This window comes from Thrips palmi, unplaced genomic scaffold (genome assembly GCF_012932325.1).
Source record: "Thrips palmi isolate BJ-2018 unplaced genomic scaffold, TpBJ-2018v1 HiC_scaffold_4, whole genome shotgun sequence".
Classification (NCBI taxonomy): domain Eukaryota; kingdom Metazoa; phylum Arthropoda; class Insecta; order Thysanoptera; family Thripidae; genus Thrips; species Thrips palmi.
The window spans coordinates 4262474-4285600 of record NW_023144631.1 but is presented as its reverse complement, the minus strand read 5'-3'; the positions used below and the strand labels follow the sequence as shown (position 1 = coordinate 4285600).

The 23127-nt window shown below is 58.9% G+C and overlaps 3 protein-coding genes across 4 annotated transcripts; 1 reads left to right on the top strand and 2 right to left on the bottom strand.

Moving 5' to 3' along the window:
* Window positions 1–2370: 2370 nt before the first annotated feature.
* LOC117649994 (trehalase-like) lies at window positions 2371–16232 on the bottom strand. 2 transcript variants are annotated; one of them, XM_034393234.1, is made up of 9 exons: window positions 16100–16232; window positions 13105–14429; window positions 7472–7765; window positions 6257–6469; window positions 5499–5709; window positions 5043–5396; window positions 4756–4955; window positions 4544–4679; window positions 2371–4459 (listed from the first exon to the last, which is right to left on the bottom strand). In XM_034393234.1, the coding sequence occupies exons 2-9, from the start codon at window positions 14380–14382 to the stop codon at window positions 4266–4268; spliced, it is 2880 nt and encodes a 959-aa protein (XP_034249125.1). In that variant the 5' UTR covers window positions 14383–14429; window positions 16100–16232; the 3' UTR covers window positions 2371–4265. The 2 variants fall into 2 exon arrangements, with proteins under 2 accessions (XP_034249125.1, XP_034249124.1); XM_034393233.1 differs by lacking the exon at window positions 16100–16232 and having other exon boundaries at window positions 13105–14699.
* A 3296-nt stretch (window positions 16233–19528) lies between these two features.
* LOC117649995 (evolutionarily conserved signaling intermediate in Toll pathway, mitochondrial) lies at window positions 19529–21404 on the top strand. The gene is made up of 4 exons (XM_034393235.1): window positions 19529–20366; window positions 20449–20675; window positions 20750–20957; window positions 21037–21404. The coding sequence occupies exons 1-4, from the start codon at window positions 19832–19834 to the stop codon at window positions 21327–21329; spliced, it is 1263 nt and encodes a 420-aa protein (XP_034249126.1). The 5' UTR covers window positions 19529–19831; the 3' UTR covers window positions 21330–21404.
* On the bottom strand, window positions 21325–22890 carry LOC117649997 (cytosolic Fe-S cluster assembly factor NUBP2 homolog). The gene is made up of 6 exons (XM_034393237.1): window positions 22665–22890; window positions 22367–22455; window positions 22185–22294; window positions 22001–22112; window positions 21764–21917; window positions 21325–21682 (listed from the first exon to the last, which is right to left on the bottom strand). The coding sequence occupies exons 1-6, from the start codon at window positions 22779–22781 to the stop codon at window positions 21452–21454; spliced, it is 813 nt and encodes a 270-aa protein (XP_034249128.1). The 5' UTR covers window positions 22782–22890; the 3' UTR covers window positions 21325–21451.
* Window positions 22891–23127: the final 237 nt, after the last annotated feature.

Here is a 23127-nt window from a genome sequence, read left to right as displayed (position 1 = left end):
GCGAACGGCCGAAGGGCCGAAAGGCCGCCGATGGCGAGCCGGCCGAAGGGCCGCGCTAAAATAGCCCGGCCGGAAGGGGCTGGCGGCGCGGCGGCGAGGGGCCGCTCCAGAATAGAACGAGCAGAACGAAGAACGAAGAACGGAGAACGAAGAACGAGGCTGTGGCGAATTGGAGGCGCTGATTGGGGCACGGCCGGCACGGCACGGCCTCGCCGGGAGGGGGTCAAGTCTGGGAGGCGGCCACTCTAGCGCGCCTGCAGGAAGGGGTCAAGTCTGCGAGGTGGCCACTCTAGCGCGCCTGCAGGAAGGGGTCAAGTCTGAGAGGTGGCCACTCTAGCGCGCCTGCAGGAAGGGGTCAAGTCTGAGAGGTGGCCATTCTAGCGCGCCTGCAGGAATGGGTCAGGTCTGAGAGGTGGCCACTGTGGTCAAAGCCTTCCCTCGACGTCCTGGTACTCCCGCAGGACTTCGCCGTCGTTCACGTGACGCCGAGTGGCTACACTAACTTGCCGAGTGGACACACTAGCAATTAGCCTAATTTGTCGCCCGGCCGCTAGCTCAGCCCCTCCTAGTGATAAACATAACCGGCGCAGTAAAACCATTTCCGCCCACCTTTTCAGCTGGACGGTGAAAGCCAAGACTCTCCTCGAAGTGCACATGCGACATGCACGGAGACGAGGACGTCGCAGTGCTTGTCGCCTACTGCCTACCAGTCCCTGCAGTACATGTGTACTGTAGTCCCTACTCAGTGCATCTCCAAATCCGTCGAGTGTTTACCGGCTGCCGCGACAGTCGACGACGCGCTGCTACTCGAATCTCGGCGATTTTGCCCATTATTTTGTCGGAAAAATGATGGATAATGCGTTACATCCTGCCTTCCTTCCGGACACGGCGAGCACCGCTACGACTGCAGCGCGCCGCCGCCCTGCCCCGCCCATCGCTGTCCCTCTCGCTCTCAGGGTGCGTCCTGCAGGGGCGCGAGAGAGACAGAGACAGAGCGACGGGCCGCGGTTCGGAACCAGCCAGACTCGCTCCTGGACACGGCCGTGGACAGGTGCGGCGCGTCGCGGCGTGTCGCGCGCACCACTTTATGTGACGAGATAATACTTTTGACTCCTGGGTCTGTTTGGACGTTTGGACGCGCCCCGCGGCGCCGCCGGCCGCGCGCCCCGACGCCGATAGCGCCAAGTAGGTCGTTAGCGAGTAGCAGCGACGCAGCGAGCGCCGCAGGATCAGGGATGTCTGGCGCGAGCGGCAGCGCGCCACAAGGGCGCCGAAACCGAAAGGAAAAGCGATAATCGGAATCTACAGTGGGGCGTGTGAGTGCGTGTGCGTGTGTGAGTGCGCGTACGGCGGCGGCGTAAGCGCGGTTGGTTATCACGGCGCGCGGCGCACCGCGTCCTTGGCGCTGGCGGTCCCTGGCGTCGCAGCTCGTCGCGTTGTGGGCACGCGCCGTCGATCAAGGATGCTGCAGGTTCACGACCCGCAGGCCGTCGCTCTGTCTCTCTCGCACTCACAGCGTGTCCCGTGTGGGTGCGAGAGAGACAGAGCGCCGATTGGTGGTCCGGAAAGAGAATGCCGGGCAAGCTCTCCGGCCACGGCTCTCCGTGGGCATGGCGCCCTTGTGCTCGTCGTCCTCGTCGTACTCGTCCTCACGGCGTGGCGGCGCGGTTCATTGGTCACCAGATGGCGCGTCTGCCGGCGTCTGCCCGCCGCGTTATCTTGAAGAAGCGCGGATCGAGCCTCTCGGCCCACAGGCCTACCTGCAGCAGTGCCCACGTTTGGCGGCGCCAGGCCGAGGCACCGGGCGACTGCGGACGCGGGTACGCGGATACGCGGTCGCCCATACAGTGTCGCCCGGCCAAGTCCAGGACGTCGACGCCCAGGACGCGGCCCACCGGAAGCGAGGCACGGGGTGGGGGCGCCTCAGAAGTCAGTGCCTTGCGCTCAGCACGCGTAAATTGACTCAGAGTCTCAGATAAACGGTCAAAACAGAGCGACCGTCTGGCATGAGCGGCGGTCGTGATACGGCGGCGGCCTGCCCTTCCCTGCTCCGCCTGCTCCGCGCCGCCATGCCGACCCACCGCCACACCGGACAGCGGACGACTCGGACACCCAAGGCGCTAACGGCGTGCTTCTGCATGTCGCCTTACCTAAAGCGCCTCCCGGAGTGTGCAGTAAAGTCCGCGTGATGGTCGTCGAATGTCACGCAGGCCGACTGTACCGGCAATCTCGACAAGAAGAAGGCCGTAAACTGGACTCCGTTTTCATTTTGCAAAGTATCTTTGCGAAGAGATGTTTTATCCTTTTCCAAAGGTTCAAAATAGAATTTGACTTCTTCTTTTAAGATCTAGCAAATGAGCAAAACAAAGCGTCAGTAAAATATTGTTTATTGTTTTACACAGTACATACAGATCACATAATAATTGAAAGGCAAAGCGGAAATTTAAAATCTCAACCCTGTCGCCCTCCTACTGGTCCGCATACACCACCCACATAACATTAAAATTGATTGGACAGGCATTCCAAAAAAATGCCTGCAGAAAGTCAGAGTGAAGTGAGTTATTAGACGTCACTTTCACAGGTTACAAAATAAGGGAGGTGAGATTACAAGTCGGGAGCTTACATAATAATGTCTAGCCCTTGTTGGGTAGCCAAATTAAACACACTTAAAATCTCAACACAGAGGAAGGGGAGTGATGGTGATGCTGCGAACAAGCGTGTGACCGTACATCAGAGTGACTTAATTGTATAAAGATACTTAAATAAAAACAAAAATAGTAATACTAATTTCACGGGGGCTAAGTGGGGACCCCACAGTTCATTAGCACCATTTCAGACCCCTTAAAAAAATTAAATCACATCTAAAGGATCAAAGCAAGAAACTATTTTACATCACATTCAGCAACTTAAATCTGCCTTTCCCTGTATCAGAACTAGTCTCCACCTGATTAATACAGCAGTTTAAAATTAACATAAAATAAGTTAAAATACTGAGAAATTGACTATCTACAGACATGCTATGCAAGGACACCAGAACAAGTTACCCTTGCAGGCTTCTCAAATGGAATTCAAACATAGTTAAAAATATGAGGCATTATGTAGATAAGAGAAACTCCTAGCAAATTTCAACAAAATTTATAAACCAAAGTCACACTACTACAAAGCCCATATAATTTCAACAAAATGTGCCAAAGTTCAAGCCGCATTTTTAAGTCCTCTCAAAACAATCCAATAAATTAGTTAATAAGTTATTTACTTGGCCATTATCTAATAAGCATGTCATGCAGCACTGAAGGACAACTAAATTTGTACCACTACAACAAAACTTGACAATAAGAACAGTCACATGCACAATTAAGTAGACCTTGAGTTTTAAAAAAGGAACTCGAAAGGATATAACCCTTAAACATCTTAGTCTAACAATTGAAACTTGACAGTCTCCTGCACAAATCATTCTTTTGTTGCACCAAAAATGCATCCAGGAAATGGCAATGGAGAAGGAACTCCATTCCCTCTCCACATCATTATAAATAAATGTGTTAGGCTTAGCAAATAAATAAAAATGTCAGGTAAAACAGTGCAGGTACGATGGTGAATTTCCTATGGATGGATCAATAAAAAGGCACTTTTGTACACCGTTTCCTTGTTTTCAGCACTAAAATTATTGTACGCAAACCAGAGACCAGAAAAAAAAACAAGAAAATAAAAATTAATGGAGTCTGGGTTTTGATCCTGACTCGGAGAGTACCAGCTATATCACATTCAATGCCACGTGGGCTACCGGCTCGGGAAGGGAGGCATCACTTGAGCAAAGGAACACCCCATCACAATAATGCTGCATCACAGCGACAATTCAATACAGACAAGCTTGGCAAATAAAAGCCAAATAAAACTAAAACATTTTTTTAAAAAAGGAGGAAAAAGAGAGGCGTCCTGTTTCCATAGCACCACGGTTCACAGCTCACCCCCAAACACATACAAAACTTACTTGTCAGATTCATCAAACTGAAACACACACACACTCAAACACACACACATATACACAAACACCTTCCCCTCCCGGGCATGGAATGTCCCCGCGACATGGCGCGTATTGTCCAACGAGCACAACTCTTTTTTTTTAATTAAACAAAAGAGCAATAAAAAAATTGATCTAAAATTGTGGAGAAAGAAGCAGGCAGTGCGGCGCAGGAGCGAAGCAAGGCCAAGCAAAGCCTGTTCTTCTCCGGACCGCGGTCCGCGGACGCAGAGGACCTCCTGGTCCTTCACTCCTCCACCTTGTTGCCCGTCTCCTTCGTCTCCGCGTCCGACTCGTTGTCGGCGTCCGGGTCCACCTCCAGGTCGCCGTCGTCGTCCGAGGTGACGGACGAGGCCACGCCGCCCCTGCTGGGGCTGAGCGGGCTCTTCGCCTCCAGCACCTTGTCCTCGGCCTCGATCAGGATCTCGTACGTCAGCAGCTCTGTCGGCGGAGCGGAAACACGTAGAGAGGAAATGCGTTTTGAGAAATAGAGGAGTGGCGCTGCGCTCGGTGACGTGGACTCACCTGGGTCGTCCTTGGAGGAGGCGATGAGGCCGTACTGGTCCAGCAGCTCGAAGCACACGCCGTTGGTCCAGCCGAAGCCCGCCTGCGGCGCGTACTCGCCGCCGCCTCCGCACCGGCCCACGATCTCCACCTCGTACTGCGGCGGAGAGAGAGAGAGGACGACGTCAGTGACCGGCCAGACCAATGACGTCCACGACGACGGCGACACTCACCTTCTCGTACATCTGGTGGTTCTCCATGAACCCCTTGTAGTTGGCGGCGAGCCACCGGCGCGCCAGCTCCAGGGCCAGCCTCTGCGCGCCGTGGTCGCCCGTGTTGTGCAGGCCCTGGATCAGGATGCCCTGCAGCGGCGACCAGCAGTTGGGGAAGTCCCACTGCTCGCCCGTCATGATGAGCGACGTCGGCATGCCGCCTGGAGGCAGGACAGGAACGCGTTCAACACCCTGAAGGTCAGTCTGCCCGCGGCGACGACCACGCGGCCACGCGGCGACGCGCTTACCCATGTACTTGAGGACGCCCGTGTTGAAGAGGTAGCGCACGGTGGCGCGGGCGATGTCGGCGGACTGGTGCTCGTCGTAGCAGCGCGTCCACAGGGGCGTCAGGTTGGAGGCGTAGTAGTAGCGGCGCGGCGTGCCGTTCAGCAGGTCGTAGTCCAGCCAGGTGCCCAGGTCGGGGTGCCACAGCACGGCCGTCACCGCCTCCCGGAACTGGTCCGCGATGGCGCGGTACTCGGCCGCACGGTCCTCCATGCCCAGGCGCCGGAACATCTCCGACAGCCCCACGGCGTTGCCGTACATGTAGGCGTTCAGGTCCACGGGCACGATGTAGCGGGTGTGCATGTCGCCCAGCGAGCCTGCCAAAGGGAAAATGAACATGGAGATTCCGGCGGCAAAGAGGCGGTCCCTTTGGACTCTGTTGCCGTGAATACGTCACCGTCTGCGTCCGGTCTGCCTACCTCCGTTTGTGCCTTCGTGGATGACCCAGCGGCTGGAGAAGTCCCAGCCGGTGGCGGCGGCGGACTTGATGTCCCAGTAAAGGTGCTGCTTCTCCTCGTCCGTGGCCAGGTGGTTGGCCGTCAGCACGTCCTCGCGGTACGACTCGGGCCTGGGGCCGTCCGAGGGCGAGAAGTACCTGGACAGCTTGTAGGTCTTCCCCTTCACCGTCACCTGCGACAACAGAGGAGCGGCGCGGTGAGCCTTGCCGCAGCGCCGGCCGGGTAGGCAGCCAATCCGGCAGCTGCGCGAGGCGGGGCGCGGCGCGCTGGGCGAAGGCGAGCCGGCCTACGGGGAGGCGAGGCGTGGCGTAGCGCTCGTCATGAAGAAGAAGAGGAAGGTCCCCTTTCCGGCGTGGCGGCCGCTGCGTCCGCCCTAAGTGCGCGTCCTCGACCAAGGTCTGGGCCGCCCCGCCCCGCCCCGCCTGGGCCACGCGCCGGCCAGGTGCCAATGCAGCGAGACATGAGCTAATGCGACGCAGCGCGCAGCGGTTGCCGAGTCGAGCTTCGAGTCGAGTCAACACACTCGGCCGCACAGCACAGCGTTGCATCGCTGTCTTTGTCTCTCCTGGGGGCGTCCGGTAGGGAGCGAGAGAGACAGAGCGACAAAGCGACTCCTGGGAATCAGTCTACTGCCTTGGGCCTGTACGGGACTTGGCGCGTGCTGCCGACGAAGCCCCGCTGCCCCAAAATGCTAAAACACGGGTGCACTGTACACCAACCTCAACGGTGGCGTTGTTGATCCAGAACAGGAACTCCTTCTCGATGAGATCAATGTTCTCGCGCACGAAGTCCAGGTCGCCGGAGTGCTGCAGGTAGGCCTTGATCATGGGCACCAGGAGCGGTGGCTGCGAGCGCTGGTCGTAGTACACGCGGCTGCCGTTCGGGACGAAGCCCAGCCTCTTCACCAGGACCAGCAGGTTCTCGATCACTCCCTGAAACGAGAAGAAGAAAGAGGACCCATTAACAGGCGTAAAACCCACAGCGGGCTGTTTCCGAACGGTGGCTTCGCCGACGGCCAGAGCGACGAAGCACTGTTCGGAGTCGCTCTACTCTGCAGGTAGCCGAAGCATTGACTTTGCCCGGCCGGAACGACCCCATAATTCATGGCCGCCCCGCTACGCCCCGCCGCCAGCAGAGTGGCTCCCCAGCGCTTCGTCGCTCTGTCTCCCTCGCGCCCGCACGGAACGCCCCGCGAGTGCGAGAGAGACAGCGCGACGAAGCCACTCGGAGTCAGCCTTGCGCAAGCGGCGAGTGGGCGTCGCGAGGATGGCGACGACGACGACGCCCCCGGCGGCCCGGCCCGGCCCGGCCCGGTCAGCGCGCTTTCGGACGCCAGCAGGTGAGAAAAACAATAAACAGCTCGCCGCCAGCCCCGCCAGCCGGCCGGCCGATCACGAGAACTTTCCTCCTACTTCTTGCTAGCCGGCGCGCGCGCCGCGTGACACAGACGTCGGACTGTCGGACGTCGCGGAAAGGAGGAGTGGATTGGATCCGGCTGGGCTGTCGTGTCTGGCTGCCTGTCTCTGGCTGCCTGGCGCGCAGCTGTCAGCAGATGGGAGCCACGCGGAGCCACGCGGACCAGACCGGCGCGGCAAGTCAAGCTGCAGGGTCAGCCTGCGGGGTAGGCCGCGCGGTCGACGCGCGTGCTCGACGGGCGGGTATCGGCCGCCGCCAGGCGCTCCAGGGCATAGGACAGGGCGGCAGGGCAGGCGGTCAAACCTCTAGACGCGTTTTGAGCTCCAGAGTCCCTAAACAGGACTCGAACTGAACGTGTGACCCCACCAATGGATTCCTCGTTCGGAGAGCAATCCATTGGTGGGGTCACACGTTCGGTTCGAGTGCTATTTAGCGACTCTGGAGCTCAAAACGCGTCCAGGATTTTGGGCCGCTGCGATAGGGCTGCGGGGCAGGGCGGGGCAGGGCGGCACACTTACCCTGACGCTGGCGCGCATGTCGCAGAGCAGCATGCCCTGCACGATCCAGTACGTGTCCCAGTAGTAGATCTCCCGGAAGCGGCCACCGGGCACGATGAAGCCGTTGGGCACGTACATCAGCGAGTAGAGCTGCGGGTTGTCGCGGACGTCGGTCTTCATCTTGCGGCCCAGCATCTTCCACAGCTCGTTGAGCTCCATGGCCCAGGCGCGGAAGTCCTCGTCGGCGATGCGGCCCAGGATGGAGGGCGTCTCCGTCCAGTCCGGCGGCGTCCAGGGCTCCAGCTCGTCGCCATCCTGGAGCAGGGCGAACAGGAACAAGGATTAGCACGGGGAAGGCGGCGCGGGCCAGCGCGCGGCGCGGGGGCGAACGCCCTGGGGTCCTGGACCATCCTGGACCATCCTGAGCGAGACCCGCAGTCGTTCCTCCCAGTGCCGCGACCGGCCCGGCCGACGGGGCGGGGGCTGCATTCCAGATCGAGGCAGCCGAACGTTCTCGCTCTCGCCTGCCGTCGGCGGGAACACAGCCCCCACATGCAAGGCGGACCCCACCCTGTTCAAGGCACCCCAGCGTCCCCGCATGCAGTGTAGGAGTCTTCCTCTGGTCCGACTCTGCAGTGCAACACGTGCTCCGTGCGGCGTGCGCCCTCGAGAGGCAGCCATTGCCAGTCCGCCAGTGCGACGTCAGTGCCGGCCGTCTGGGCCGAAGCGTGCGCGAGAGAACCCAAAGCAGAGCAGATATCCAGTCCCCGAGCCGAAAACTAGAGCGCGCCGCGTGGGGGCGTGGGCGTGCCACATCCTTTTATGGGCTCCCTCCCCCCTGCTAAATGTGTCCTGTTACGGCGGCCGTGCGGGCCGCGCGGCCTACCGCTGCGGTCGCTAAATGCTATTCCTGGCGCGGCATGCCCGGGATGTGAATAGTAATTTATGGCGGCCGTCGTGCTGCCGCCTCGCCGCGAGTGAGAGAGAGAGAGAGAGCCGAGTGATAACGTATCGCAGGACAGCATGCAGGGCCGGCAGACGTCGCCTGTCTCTGTCGCACGCATGGGGCGACGCCTAGGGGTGCGAGAGAGAGTGACGAAGCACTTGTTCGGAATCAGCCTGCCTGCAGGGCGCACACAACAGTCGCTCCAGGCCCCGCTTGTCGACACTGCACTGCACGGCGGTACCGAAAAAAATGAGACACATATCCCTTGAAACCATGCGTTACACCAGCCTTGTCGATTTCTCTCTCCCTGGCCCGACCAGTCCACGTGCACCTCTCACGCGACGCGCCCGTCGAGCGACAAGACGACATCCATGGAGCGCGCCGATCTATTTATAGAGTCGAAATGCCGCCACAAAGTTTCAACTTGAGGCTTGGCAGCGTCACGCCGTTTCGGAGAAGAAGGAGGCACACGCACACACTCACAGACAAACACACACACAGGCTTTTCTTCCGAACAGCGAGAGCCCAGCGAGGCACTCCTGGGTACTCGCGGTCGCAGTCCGTAATGTAAACAGCGAAAATTGGTCCCAGGCGGAGCTGCCTGCCGTCGGCGGCGCCGCGCCGCGCTATCCTATCCGGCGGACTGATTCCGAGGGTCGCTTCCGTCGCTCTGTCTCTCTCGCACTCACGGGGCGCCCCGTTCGGGAGCGAGAGAGACCGAGCGACGAAAAGGACTCTCGGAATCAGTCTACTGTAGGCCTGTTCCTGGAATGCTCGCGCGGCGAAACCGCCTCGGCCGTCTGGATGGCTATGGCTGGCCGCGTGGCGCGAAACGGCACACGAGTCCGTCTCATTTCATTGTCAGCTTCGTCACTCTCTCGCACCCCCGCTAGAGTGCGAGAGAGACAGAGTGACGAAAGTGCGGTTTGGACAGCCTGCAGGTCGCTTCACTGCTTCGCTTCATTTTGACGACGCATTGTCTCTGTCGAGCGGTAGGACTCCACCTGTAGGCAGCCCGCGGCCCGGCCGTCCTTGACACACCAGTGTGAGTCTTGCGCCTCGCCATGGCGCGCCGGTCCTCCTCTCCGTGCACGCCGCGCACGCCGCGCACGCGCTGCCGACGCCAGCGGACCCGGCACTGTTTACACGCCGATAGTGTTGGCAGTCATCGATAAGATCGAATGGGGCCGTCATCCCACCCGGTTTACAGGCTGACTCCGAACAACGGCGTCGCTCTGTCTCTCTCGCACGCGTCACGCGTCCCGTAGGTGTGCGAGAGAGACAGAGCGACGGAACACTGTCCGCGCAGCCGCTCTGCCTGCCGCACGCGCGGCGGCCACCAGCACAATGAGCCCAGGTTCACCTTGACGGGGTGCTTGTCGGGGCGCGCGACAATCCTGGCAGCGCCGGCGGACGGGGGTAGAGTTGGCGAGGGCGCAAAAAGAGGCAAAACAGCGACCGCCGCGGCGTGCCATGCCGTGCGGCCGTGTGTCAAGGGGGTGACTACATTCTTCAGCAGCGTACCCCTTCCCTTCCTCCGGGAAATGGGTCGGGGGGGGGGGGGGGCTTGCGCTAGCGGACGACGACAACAACGGGTGGGATGTCGCAACCCGCCCTGCGCCCCCAGCTGTCCGACCCACGCCCACGCCCACCCCGATTTCCCTAGGCAGACGCCGCCCTGTTTGGGGTGCCGGGTGCCGGGGGCCGGGGGCGGGCTGGGGGTGGGCGCTGGCGGCGCTCGGCCGACCGCCGACCGGACCGGGTGGCGCCACGGCGCGACGCTGCAGCTCGATTCCGAGCTGCGCCCTCGTGGCTCTGCCTCTCTCGCACGCACGGGGCGTCGCGAAAGGGCGAGAGAGACGGACAGGGCGACGAGGCGCAGTTCGGAATCCAACGGCTGCGGCGGCGACAGACGCGGCGTGTAGCAGGCCGCCAAACGCCACCCTCACCCTTCCAGCCGCACAGCCCCAGCCTTCCGGGTCGGGACGCCAGCGCGGCCGCGGCGCCACGGCCACGGAGAGGATTATGGGCTTCGGCGACAGTCTACACACGTCGCACGCGTGGACCGCGACGGGGACTTTCCATAAGCGGCGGTCAGATTCGAGCCGGTGCAAACCAGGTGCAGGCAGGCGGCGATAACCACCCGGGCTGGGCTTTGTCCAGTCAGAACCACGCCGACGATGACTACGCCCGTATAATGAGCAATCAAATAACCAAACCAGCTCCTCGCACTCCCAACCGTCTAAGACAACGAATTAATTCATAGTCTAATTTTTTTGTCGTTTTGAGTGGAGCTGCCGGCCGCGCGGCCTTCGGTCGAGTCTTGGACGCGCTGCGGACTGATTCCGAGAGGCCGCTAGGTCTCTCTCGCACCTATAGGGGACGCCCCACGAGGGCGAGAGAGACAGAGCGACAAAACAGACTCTCGGAATCAGTCCGCTGGGCGACTGAGACTGCTGACACGCCTCGCCTCGCCGCCAGACGAGTGTGTGGAACGTCCAACGGCCCCACTGGCACTGCTAGCACTGCTAGCACGGCGCGGGACTCCCAAACACTTCTCGGCCGTGGGGGGTGGGGTGGGGGCGGAGGCCGTAGCGGGAAAGGTCAGCAAAGTCATTTCGAACAGCGCTTCGTGCCCCTCTTTCTCTCTCACACACACACACCGACAGGGAGGAGCTCAGAGAGTGATAGACGGCCTAGGCAGCCCGCAAGGCGTCCTCGTTTGGGCAAACGACGCGTTGTGGCGTTAGAAGCGCCGCACGTTGATAGGGACAGCGCATGCGCGGGGAATCGAAAACAATAGTTCCCCCTTTTCCGTCTCCATCGCCCCGGGCTGCCATTCCGAGCCACGTCGGGCACGCCATGCACGCCAGACGTGTGCGTGACCGGCCAACCTAGTTACGCCCTTGGAAAGTAAAGGGCAGAGGGCGCCACCCGGCGCGCCAGACCCAGCAGAGTTCCAGAAAGTGGACGGACGCGTGCCGTGCCCGCTAGCGTCGCAACGCGTCGGGCAGGTCGATGTGAGTGCGAGGACCCCGCCTGCACCTACTCGACGTAATCACTAAAGTGGGTTCAAAGTTCAAGCCACGTGCCCACCGGCCGAGTGGCCGTCCTGAACGGTTCGGCAGGTGCACGCGAGGTGCACGCGAGGTGCACGCCGCCAACGGAGGGGGCCCGGCCGGAGGACACGCGCTACCGACCACTATCTCGACCTCAAACGAGCCTCCGAAGCGAGTTAAGCCTGCCAGGACTATTTCCGTGGCGGCGTGGACGCCTTGTCCCTTTATCTGCGGACTGGTTCCGAGAGTCACTGCGTCTCTCTCGCACTCATGGGGCGTGCCGAATGGGTGCGAGAGAGACGGAGCGACGGAGACGACTCTCGGAATCTGTCTCCTGGGATGCAGGCCGCGGCCACGGCCACAACACGGCCACGCCACGCGGAGCGGCGAGGGGCGGCCGAGTGGTCCGCCGTGGCGTGGGAACGGCGTGGAGGACGCGGTGGAGCAGATGGAGTCTGCAGCCGTTCGACGGACGACGCCGTCCTCGACCGCCACAGCGGCTTGGCCCAGTGCCTTTCACGGGCTGGGCTGTTTGGGGGCGGGGCGGGGCGGGGCGGGAAGACCACGAGGCCAGCCGGGCTGGCGCACTGGCGGCCCGCCAAGTGTTATTCAACTCGCCGGCCCTTTGGCGCATCGCGCTGCAACGCGCGGCGTCGCGCTGCAGACGCACCCCGTCCTGCACCGCCCTGCACCCCCGGCGAGCCCCCCGGAGTGCGCCCGGTGGTGGCCGACGTCGCCGTCGCCGTCGTTGGCGGCGACCCCTCACCGCGTGGCCGCGCACCAGCCGGCCACCGGCTGTGCGCACAGAATTAGAAAGAAAGCCTTGCCGTGACGGCAGCGCCTCTGACGGGGCGGGGCGGGCGGGGCGGGGCGGGGCGGCCCCCCGCGTGGTCTGCCTCATCCGCTGGCGTTCGGGCCGGGCGCGGGCCGTCACCGCCACGGGCGCCAGGGCGGACTCTAGGGCGGACCAGGGGGTGTGTACCTGACGTCAAACGTGTCGCCGAGGCGCCCTGTACTGGGCGCGCGGCCCAGAATAAGTCACTGCTGGACAGCGACCAGGAAAGATGACGCCCGGTGATAACGAGGCCGGCTCGGGCGCGCGCGCGCGCGCGCACACACACACACACACACAAACACAAACACGTGAAGCAAACACCGGTGCGTGGTACGGGGCGGCGCGGTGGGCACTGCTGGCTGGGTGCTACACGCGGTCCTCGCTGATAAGAAGCACCAGCAGCAGACAGCCTCGAAGACGCGAGGCCCGGCGAGGCAACCAACGTGTGAATCCAATTACCCGGGCCGCGTGTGCCCCGTGTGCCGCATGCCGCGTGTACAGTGAGTGTATGCACCGCCCGGCGCGCCTCGCGGCAACACGCCGATCTGGTTTCGCGTTCGCGCCGCGCGTCGCGCCAGCCCGCGAAAGAATATATTTCCGGTGAAGGGCTCGGAAAGGGGGGGGGGTGTCTGGCGAGCCGACGACGCTCACCGTCAGCAACGTCAAGACAAGACAAGGGGACATCCTGCTGTTCTCTACCAAAAAAACAAAAGTACACAGTCGCTTAAAGAAACAAGAACGACTACTCATTATGCTACGTCACAACCAAGCGACACTGTGCATCCAAACTACTCCCTCCCAGAGGCCCACTCACCTCGAAGGACTGGTCCACGAAGTCCACCACCTGGTCGCGGCTGGGCGCGCCGCCCGTGCGTTGCAGCAGCTCCTGGAAGCGGCGGATCGTCTCCTCGGGGGACTGCTTCACCTTCTTGTCGACGAACGTCTTGGAGTCCGGGAAGACGCCGGCCAGCTGCACGACGCGCAGCAGGTCGCCCTGGCAGACGACGGCGCTGCACACGAGGCAGGTGGGTGGCTTTGAGGAGGAGAGGTGGATGGGCGGGCCCTCGACGCCGAAGGCCGCGGGGGAGAAGCGGCGAGAGCCGCAACACTTGCACACGGACACGGAGCCCGCGGGGACGCCCAGCATCTCGACGGAGTCGGGCTCGGCCCGCCTCAGTTCGTCGCGGCTGGGGTGCCGGCAGCACTTGGACACGCCCCCGGCGGCCTTCTTGGTGAACTTGAGCACTGGGATTTTGGAGGCCTTGAGCATGGCGAGCGCGTCCGTGTACAGCTCGTTGGTGGTCTCGGAGTAGCGCCGCATGCGCACGCCCATCTTGGGGTTGCCGATGGAGGCCACGTTGACGGAGAAGCGGCGGATGCGCGGCCGCGGCTCCGGGCGCGCCGACGACTCGGAAGCGCGCCGCGAGCGCGCCATGCCCGACGCCATGGACACCACGGAGATCTTGCGGGTCTTGGGCGTGACGGTGCCGCTGCGGGGCACGGCGATCACCTCGGGGGCCTCGGGGCTGGCCGCGTTGCCGGCCTCCGCGTCGTTCTGGGCGTGCGTGAACACGGACGAGGTGTCCGACAGCTGGCGGGACAGCACGCCGCGCACGGCCTCGGACACGCCCGAGCCGTCGGACAGGCGTCGCGGCCGCACCGGCGGCGCGTTCTCCAGCGCCTGGGTGAGGTGAGCCAGCGCGTCGGCGTTGAGGGTGGTGAGGGAGCCCCGACGGGACGCCGCCGCGCTCACAGAGTCCGGCATGGCGTCATCGTAGAGCGAGTCCCTGGACGTGTACCGCGACAGCGTCCGCGGCGTCTGCGTCCCCGTGCCGGGCAGCTCCACAGCCTCCACCAGCTCCACCAGCTCCAGGGGCTCATCCTCCGGCACGTCGGGCAAGTCCGGCGCCTTGAGCACGGGCTCGAACTCCGTGATCGGAGCGTCTTCCGGGATGGGCTGGAAGTCTGGCTCCTTGATGACATGGTGCATCATGTCGGGCAAGTCCAGCTCCTCGGCTTCCGACACGAGCTCGCGCAGTGCCTCAGCCGCCGGCAGGGGCGGCTGTTCGCTCTTCTTGCTGTCATCCTCCATGATGTGCTTCTCAAAGGCGCTCTCCAAAATCCCAAGGCCTGCTAACTCTGCAACCAGAGGCGTGTCGGCTTCCGCGGGCTTGGGGGCCGGCGACGGCGGCGCGGGGGCGGGGGACGCGTGCGCGTGGTGCTCGGGCATCGTCACGGGCGGGGGCCGGGGCGGGGGCGGCACATCCGACTCCGTGGAACTCTCAACACTCAACACTGAACTTCGCGGTGGTTCGCGGACTCTGAGGACGCCGACGGCGCGAGGGGTGCGACTGAGACGGTCTGACGGTGTGGCCACGGCGAGGCTCGCGACGCGAATGCAGGGACGCCGCTCACGCCGCTGCCAACCAGCTGGCCAGGTGTAGCCGGCTCGGCTCGACGCGGCTCGGCGCGGCTCAGCTCGGATCACTAGCTCGCTGAGCTCATGGCTATGGCTGCCAGCCTGCCCCGTCTGGGCGGCGAGGCGCGGCGGGCGCGACGCGACGCAGCACCCCCCTCCTACTCCGCGGCCCGCCAGTCCGCCCCCCAGGACGACCGGCCCGGCGGTGCGGCCGCGGCGTGCTCGCGCTACGAGACTCCCGACCGCCGCCAAGGTTTCCGAGCTTCTCGCGCGGCACCGGCGGCACCCTTCACACAGCGCCTCTATCCCGATCCCGGCTCATCTCTAATACATTGCCATTACGCGCCGGGCGACGCCGGGCGACGCCGGGCGACGCCCAGCCCAAAACCGAAACCGAGGCGGGGCCAACCTCCGCGTGCTCCGCGCCTCCCCGAATGCAAAGTCTGCGTGATTTGAATTGCCTCTCGGCCGCTTGCCGCTTCCCAATTCGCGGTCCACTTAGTACAGCGCTGGCTTGCCGCGCCGGCCGCGCTGGCCGCGCTAGGCGCCAAGCAGGACGTCCTCATCCTCACTCGCCGCGCCGCCATGTCGCCGCCGCGCCGCCGAGCCACACGTGCCGTCAGGGGGCCGCCAGCGGGCCGGTGCCGCACAGTGCTTTCGTCGCCCCGTCTCGCTCGCACCCACGGGGCGTGCCGCGAGCCGCAGGGGTGCGAGAGAGACAGCGTCGAAAGCGGCGTTCGGAAGCGGCCCGCCGAGCGAGGGGCCGCGCGCCGCGCGCCGCACCGCCGGAAGGGGTCCTTGGGGGTTCGGAGCGTGCCGCCCGCGTCGCCGCGCCTCATTCCGCCCGGACAAAGACGCGCGCGCTGCCCGTTTCCGGTCTGCTTCCGGTCTGTCCAAAGGCTGCCGCGGGGTCGGGTGGTCCGTGTGCCGCGTTGTGGCCAAGCCGCCAGGGGTTGGTTGGTTGGTGGTTGGTGGGTCGAGTAGGTTAGTCTGGATTGACGTTAGAAAGAGAAGAAGGCGGAGACAGAAACATGCAGCCAGAAATGACCGTAACTCATGGTTTGATTTTGGTGAGGAGAAAGCGGGTAGGACACACAGTCTTTCCCTCATGAATGAACGCGAGGGGCGGGCCAGCCGCTTTCCCATCGACCAACGAGGCCCTCGATGAAGAATTCAGTTGGAATGCAAAACAAATGAGCCGATGGCGCGGCAGCGCGTATTTTTGCCGGTCAACGCTGAACGTGTTATTATGACGTGGCGCACCGGTCATGCGCAAATAATAGCCAGAAGCATGATTGAGACGAGGACCGCGATGACTCGCGTTGTAGGGAGAGAGACAGAGAGATAAGAGTAAGAGGATGATGAAGCCCAGGGCGCAATGCAAACCTACCTCGGTTTGGGCCAGGCCAGCTGCTGCGGTGGCGCCTCCTGCTGCGTCCGAGCCTGCTGCTCCGGCTGGTCCTCCTGGCTGCCTTGGCTATCCTGACTCTCCTCGGACGGCGACGACGGCGGCGCGGGTGGGAAAGGCGACTCTCCGCCGCCGAGGACGCGTCTGCAACAAACAACGCCGTCAGGCCCAGTCAGGAGGGCGGTCTCTCCCTCGGTCTATCCCCCCTTCACCGCGCGTCGGCGTCGTCCACTTCGCAGCCTCATCTGGAGACTGATTCCGAGAGCCGTTTTCGTCGCTCTGTCTCTCTTGTACTCATGGAGCGCGCCGTGTAAGTGCGAGAGAGACAGAGCGACGAAAATAACGAGTCTCAGAATCAGTTTGCCGGAAGAGCTCCCGGCGACAGCGTGATGCCGGTGTCGCAATATCGACGTCTCGGGGCTCCCCCCCCCCCCCTCTCTCTCTCTCTCTCTCTCTCTCTCGCACCCCTGAGGCACGCCCCTCGAGTGCGAGAGAGACGGCACTGCTCAGCCTGCGGCGAGCGGCACTCGAAGCACAGCGTGATGGATAGACTCGTTGCGCCCTCCAACGCAATTTAGTGCAAAGTTGGCGTCAAGTATCGAGAAGGCTGCGCGCCATCGGCGCCATCCCGCAGTGATGACGCTCAAGTTTCGCCCAAAGCACCGAGAGTAATTGCAACTTTTCTAATCATCCGTCTGCGCCCTGCCCAGCCCTGCCGGCCTGAGTGGAGTGGGGCGCCCGCCGCGCCGGCAGTGACGCCCGCAAAGTTGTGTCACGTGTTGCTTCGAGTCTTTGAGTCTTCGAGTCGCTGGCCGAGCCTCGAGCCGACCGGCCGGGTGAACGTCGGTCACCAGCTGCCTGCTGACAGACACTAGTCACTGGCAGACAGCGGAGGGTGGCCTATCCATCACTGAGCATCAAATTACCCGCGACAGTGCTGGAGCGAGCGCCTGACTTCCCGGTCTTCCCCAGCACGCCTCCTCGACGTCACCACCACGTTCAAGACGTCACGTGCCTCGGCGGTGAAGTGACGCCGCCGTCGAGCAGAGCGCGCAGGGCCACCGCCAGGACCGCGAGCGCAGCCAGCGACGACAACAAACAAAAACAAGTGGAAAACTTGGGCCGGCCCCTTAGGTTGCTTTCCACTGTTGTTGTTTGTGCGACGCGTGACGCGTGGCGCGACGCGAGCCGGTAGTGTCGCCGCGTGTCGCCGCGTGGCGCGTCGGAAGAGTCGGTCCATCGCCCTGTCTCTGTCGCACTCACGGGGCTCTGCGTAAGGGTGCGAGGGAGACAGAGCGACAGACCGCTCGGCTGGCGCGACGCGTCCTTGAAGGGTCGACGCATCCTCGCCCGAGAGGTGAAGACGGCAAGGCACCGGCTGCAGGCTCAACCCGAACAACTAACGCTTTCGTCGCTCTGTCTCGATCGCACTTCTCGGAACGTCCCGCGGGCGTTAGAGAGAGAGAGAGACAGCGAAGCAAGCATTCGCCACCGCTTACGGCGAAATGAAGCGGAGGCTGACCTTGGCTCTACCTCTACTTGGGACACTTGGGACAAGTCGCACGTGAGGCGAACACAAGACCCGCTGCAGGGCAGGGCCGGGCAGGTTCTTCAGGCCCAGGCGGCCTAGGACCTCAAGCATTCACGTGTCAAGTCGTGAGCAACAAGACAACCCGACGCAGGCTCTGGCTCTGGCTGCGCAGGAGCGCCCGATAGGCAGGCCACCCGTTCGCCGGCCGTGTCGGCCTGGCGGCCCACCCCGCAGGCTGCAAAGGCCAAGAGGGAATGACATTCAGCGTTTTCGCTATCGAAGGTCAAGCCCGCGACGCGGTAGTGTATTTGGCGAGCGTCTGGCCAAGGTCTGCGGAGGATTTTTTTCCGAGCTTGATTCACCGACAAAGCCGCAAAGGCTGGGTGCTTATCTGCAGGGCCCAAAGGGCCGCCTGTAACCGGCGCGGTGCTATGCTGCACCGACTCTGCGCTCGCCGTCAACACGGCGTGCTGTTTCATCTCGCAGCGGGTCTGCTGCCTCATCCCGAACACTCGAACAGGTGGCGGTTTCGTCGCTTTGTCCCTCTCGCACTCATTTGGCGGCCTGCAAGGGTGCGAAGTGCGAGAGAGACTGCGCGGAATCAGGCTGCTGGCTGGGGCACGAGGTCAATGATAGGATACGCACATGTAGCGACTATCCCGCCGGATTCGATGATGACACACTGCGCGTCACTGTCACCGCCCCCCTCCCCATCCCCCGTCCGGGCCACGCGCTTCTCAGAGGAGGGCCCTCGACGTAAACACTCAGGACAAGCGGGCGGTGGCGTCGCGTGGGCGCACCGCGCACCAGGGTAGCGCCACCACCAGAAGGCCAACGAGGCTGCCTCTATTTGGGTCACGGGCAGCCCAGCGCGCCGCGGCCGACAGCAGGCCGACGGCCAGCGCGTGCCGACCGCCGCGGGGCACTAGGCGACTCGGAGGGGGAGGGAGCGCCGGAAGACGGCGGTGCGAGCGCGAGTCCCGATTTAAAAGGTGTGATTCAAAGTGGAGGCGCGCGCTGCAAAAACAGAAAGTCGGTAGTACTACGGCCCCACACTTGTTGGCCACCTCCTCGCTAGTCGCTCGCCCGGCAGTCGTTTTCGTCGCTGTCTCTGTCGCACTCACGGGCGCCCCGTAGGTGAGAGAGAGATAGAGCGACTCTCAGCATCAGTCTACCGGCCGCGGTGACGTCATCACTCCAAGGCGGTCGGGAAAGTTGGCCATTTCTCTATCGCTGTCCTGTATCCGCGGAGGATAGCGGCCAGACCACCAGGTCGTCGTCGTTGACGTCCACGCTTTTGACAGCGCCATGCTATCTGTCACCGCCGCGAGTGAGAGGGAGAGGTTGTGCCCGTGTAAACACGGGGCGCATCGGAGGCCGCGGTTCGTGCGCCCTCGCCGAACGGCCGCGAATCCAGCCGAACCTAATCGCCATTCGGGTACAGTTACCTCCGCGGTGTTCAATTACCAGCGAGGTTGCGCAACCCAAGACAAAGACGCTAACCTTACACCCGAAAGAGTCGACGAGTCACTGCGGCTCAATTTTCCCATTCGATGCGTTTTTCGTGTCGGGTTTCGAGAGCAAAGTCTGTTGGATGAAATAAACAATGTACGAGATGGTTAAATAATAAATATGGAACTTACGTTTGCAATTTTCTGTGTGGGCTCCTCAATGGTGAACTGTCACTCCGCAAAACCTTAACCAACTTGACGCACTGCTCCAACGGCTCCTTTGGGATCAACCAGTTCACTCGCCCGAACATTCCAGGAAGGTGAGAACGCTAAGAGGGCAAAATTCGACTCTTCATGGTCTCATTTCGTTTCTCTTCTGCTAGAGCACTGTAGCAGACAGAAATTTCGCCTCCTTCTTTTGTTTACAGTCTGCTGTTGTGTGTCCGATAATCATCACTTGTACAAGGCGGAGAGGTCTGTTTCGTCTGTTAGCGGTTGTGGTTTTGCATTTTAAATCCATTTAAAATGTTGCAAGAATTTTGTCTACCCCAAGAAATTTCTTAATCAGTTAAAACTGTTAGTTTTTGATGACCGCAACTATCGGCTTGGCTTCGATTCTACTTAGAAAGTTGGAATCGTTGTTACGTTTGGTGAACTGAGAGGTTAAGTTGTCCCAATCCACTCTCCAGACTTGTGAAATTTTTATGATTTGGTCTCATTTTACGAGTCAGCATGCGCCAATTAGTACGAACAGTGCTACATCGGTATGTCCGCATACCAACGGCAAATGTACTCAATGTTGAAAGGCTGCTGCTGAACGATGCTCTTCAACAAAGGGCCATCGCTCCTACTCACTTACATACATGTTCCGTCAATTTAGACAGTAAAAGGTCTAATAATAGTGGCTATAGATTAGACGAAGATGAAGAAGATGACAATGATGACGCAGCTAAAGCTGCAAAGTCAGCTCTGTCAACTCGGACATACTTTGACTCTGATAAAAGAAACAAAGAAACGTTTGAAGTTATGTTAGATATTTACAAAAAAGAAAATTTAAACAGAAAAGGAGTTGTGGAATTTATATATGCTGCCCTAAAACACATGGATGATTACAAGGTTTCCTATGATCTTGAGGTCTATAAGAAACTTATTGAGTTAATGCCAGAAGGGAAATATGTGCCTGAAAACTTTTATTCAGAAGCATTCTTTCACTATCCAAAACAGCAAGATTGTCTCATAACATTACTTGATACGATGGAACTGAAAGGTTTGTACAGTAAATCTGAACTAGCTACTTTGCCATAGTTGTTGAAATAAAATAAAATGACTTGCCATGCTCTTCTGTACAGGTGTATGTCCAGACAAGGAAATGGTTGATATTATCAAAAAAAGATTTGGAGAGAGGGGTCAGCCTTTAAAGAAAGTATGGCGACAATTATACTGGTTTCCTAAATTTAAAAATGCAAATCCCTGGCCAGTGCCTTGGCCTCCAGTTTTTGATCGATTTACACTTGCAAAATTAGCTGTAGAAAGAATAGTTAGCGTAGATCCTCAGTCTGTGGTATCAGTGTACCAGGTAAGTAATGCAATTTTCTCTATCCTCAAATTTGACAATTTGCAGATTTTTAATCATTCTGTCTGTGTTATTAGACCAAATCTGTTCCGGACTCCATTGATGATACTTTCATTGTCAGTGGACAAAGTCCAAAACAGCAAAAGTTACTGGCACAGCATCCCACAACAAAATCCATCTACGTTGAGGGATCTTTCCGCATATGGGTTGGGCGAGCCTCAATTAACTACTTCATCTTGAGAGCTGACCCAAAGGAATTCAAAGAGGAACTTGTAGATCCAGATGGTATGTAAACGTATGTGTTTCTTTCTTTTTTTAATTTTTAGAAAATCTAGTTTAACCAAGACAACTTTTGACTTTTCAGATGTGAGCAATTTCCATGTTCCTTTCCTATATGAGACGCCGAAGGCTGTCATTGAAAAGCCATCTGTCCATGAACAGAGAGATGGTACGATACTGGCTGTTTGCGCCTCAGGCTCTTCAAGTCGTGATTCTTTGCTTTCATGGATAAGATTGTTGGAGACAAATGGAAACCCCGCTTTAGCAGAAATCCCAGTCATATTCTCACTCAAGGCCCCAGTAGGGGACATTGTGGCCGCCAACCAGGATGTTCCCCCGCATAGTGATGAAGAACCAGAGAAAGTGTCCAGCAACTGATTAAATTATATAGATTCTATGTACAAAGAAAAAATATTCTTAGGTGTAAATAAAATATGAAAATGTCAGTTACAATTCATAGAAAATTAGTTGAAATGGAAATTTCAAATAGATTGAAATTTTTACAATGAATCTGCAACTTTCACTGTCTCCTTGCTTTTCTCAACTATTTTTTGAACCAGTTCTTGAAATACTTTAGCAGCAGGACTACTTGGATTCACAGTGATACAACTTTGCCCTTTCTCACCACATGCACCAAGTGATGGGTCAATTGGTAAGCTACCCAAAAATGGAACATTGGTTAGATTTGCAAGAGACAGTCCTCCTCCAGAAGAAAATATATTGGTGCATTCCTGGATATAACATAGAGTTACAAATATATTACCAATGATAGCTAAGAAAAACATTTGAGCAATGGAACAAGTAATACTTACAGAACACACTGGACATACAAAGCCACTCAAATTCTCAAGAACACCAAGTACTGGTATGTTAGCTTTCTTGCAAAAAGAAAGCTCTTTCATACAATCTTCTACAGACACTGCTTGAGATGTTGTTACTAGAAGTGCACCATCACAAGGAAGATCCCTGTCAATTGCAATAATAATTTAGCAATATAATGAAAGCATTAAGGCAATGATGATGTTTACATAATGATTACAGAAAATTACTTCAGGTTCTCCATTACTGTGATGTGTTCATCGGATGTACCAGGTGGAGTGTCAATTATCAAGAAGTCTATATCTTGCCAGTAAACATCAGAGAGAAATTGCTTGATTATGGCTAAAATTGAAAAGAAAAGAGTGAGTTATTAAGATCTTCCCTCAGATATTTTTAAAAGTTACATTTGCGTACCATTCTTCTTGGGACCTCTCCATACAACACTGTCATCCCGGTCTTTGAGAAGAAATCCTATTGACATGACGGCTAGTCTTTGCTCTGCATCAGCATACACTGGTACCCACCTGGAAAACAGAGAGATATTTGAATGAATTGTGCGATAGGATTGGGCATGGTGTGCTCAAAACAAAACGTACCCTTCAGCACACTGATGAACGTCTTTCCCTTCCAGCTGCAGTAAATAAGGCACACTTGGTCCACACAAATCTACGTCCAGCAAGCCCACCTGTGGATAAGTTACCAGTTTGTTAATATAAAACAGTGATGTATCAACATTGCACCACCAGGGAACAACAAGTATCCAAATGGAGTTCAGAAGAAGAAGACTATATGATGATACAATGTTCTAATAAAAATAAATAAATTGTTCAACGTGACAAGAACAAATCCCCTTTGAATTAGCAGACCAATGAGGTATAACCTCTTGGTACTCACTTTAAACCCGGCTTCTTTCATAGCCAAAGCTAGTTGCGTGCTCACAGTAGATTTGCCAACACCCCCTTTTCCTGACAAAACCAGGATTATGTGTTTTACGCCTGTCAGCATCGGCATGATGAAATTTGTGGCAAAAATATGATGAAAACAAACGTTCAAAGATATGTCATCACAGGCGGGTTCTGTTTTTGCAGTGAGCCGAACTCGACTTGTGGCGCTCCCTCGCGGAGGAATCAAGAACTAGAGAGTCGGAGCTTCCCCGACTGGTGGCGCCATCTCACGTCTTCTCCTTGGGCGCGCGCGTTTTGAATCTGGGCGCGCTCCGTCACGGTCACAGATTTGAGTCCTCTATCAACGATCAGCCGCAAAAGAGATGATATGCACCCACATGGGCTATGGCTGAGTGACCGTGTGTCTGGTGCGCAAGGTGACAGCAAACTAATAGAATGAATGCCTGTGGCTT

What these genes read in the sequence shown, in the direction of transcription:
- LOC117649994 (XM_034393233.1), bottom strand. Translation starts at nt 14,520, where the DNA reads ATGCCCGAGCACCACGCGCACGCGTCCCCCGCCCCCGCGCCGCCGTCG. An exon ending in CCACGAAGGCACAAACGGAG is followed by an intron (nt 5,397 to 5,498) that starts GTAGGCAGACCG and finishes TCCCTTTGGCAG; the next exon opens with GCTCGCTGGGCGACATGCAC. An exon ending in GGGCGTCCTCAAGTACATGG is followed by an intron (nt 4,956 to 5,042) that starts GTAAGCGCGTCG and finishes TCCTGCCTCCAG; the next exon opens with GCGGCATGCCGACGTCGCTC.
- LOC117649995 (XM_034393235.1), top strand. Translation starts at nt 19,832, where the DNA reads ATGCGCCAATTAGTACGAACAGTGCTACATCGGTATGTCCGCATACCA. An exon ending in TGATACGATGGAACTGAAAG is followed by an intron (nt 20,367 to 20,448) that starts GTTTGTACAGTA and finishes TCTTCTGTACAG; the next exon opens with GTGTATGTCCAGACAAGGAA. An exon ending in CTGTGGTATCAGTGTACCAG is followed by an intron (nt 20,676 to 20,749) that starts GTAAGTAATGCA and finishes CTGTGTTATTAG; the next exon opens with ACCAAATCTGTTCCGGACTC.
- LOC117649997 (XM_034393237.1), bottom strand. Translation starts at nt 22,781, where the DNA reads ATGCCGATGCTGACAGGCGTAAAACACATAATCCTGGTTTTGTCAGGA. An exon ending in GAGAGGTCCCAAGAAGAATG is followed by an intron (nt 22,113 to 22,184) that starts GTACGCAAATGT and finishes TTTCAATTTTAG; the next exon opens with CCATAATCAAGCAATTTCTC. An exon ending in TTGTATGTCCAGTGTGTTCT is followed by an intron (nt 21,683 to 21,763) that starts GTAAGTATTACT and finishes TGTTATATCCAG; the next exon opens with GAATGCACCAATATATTTTC.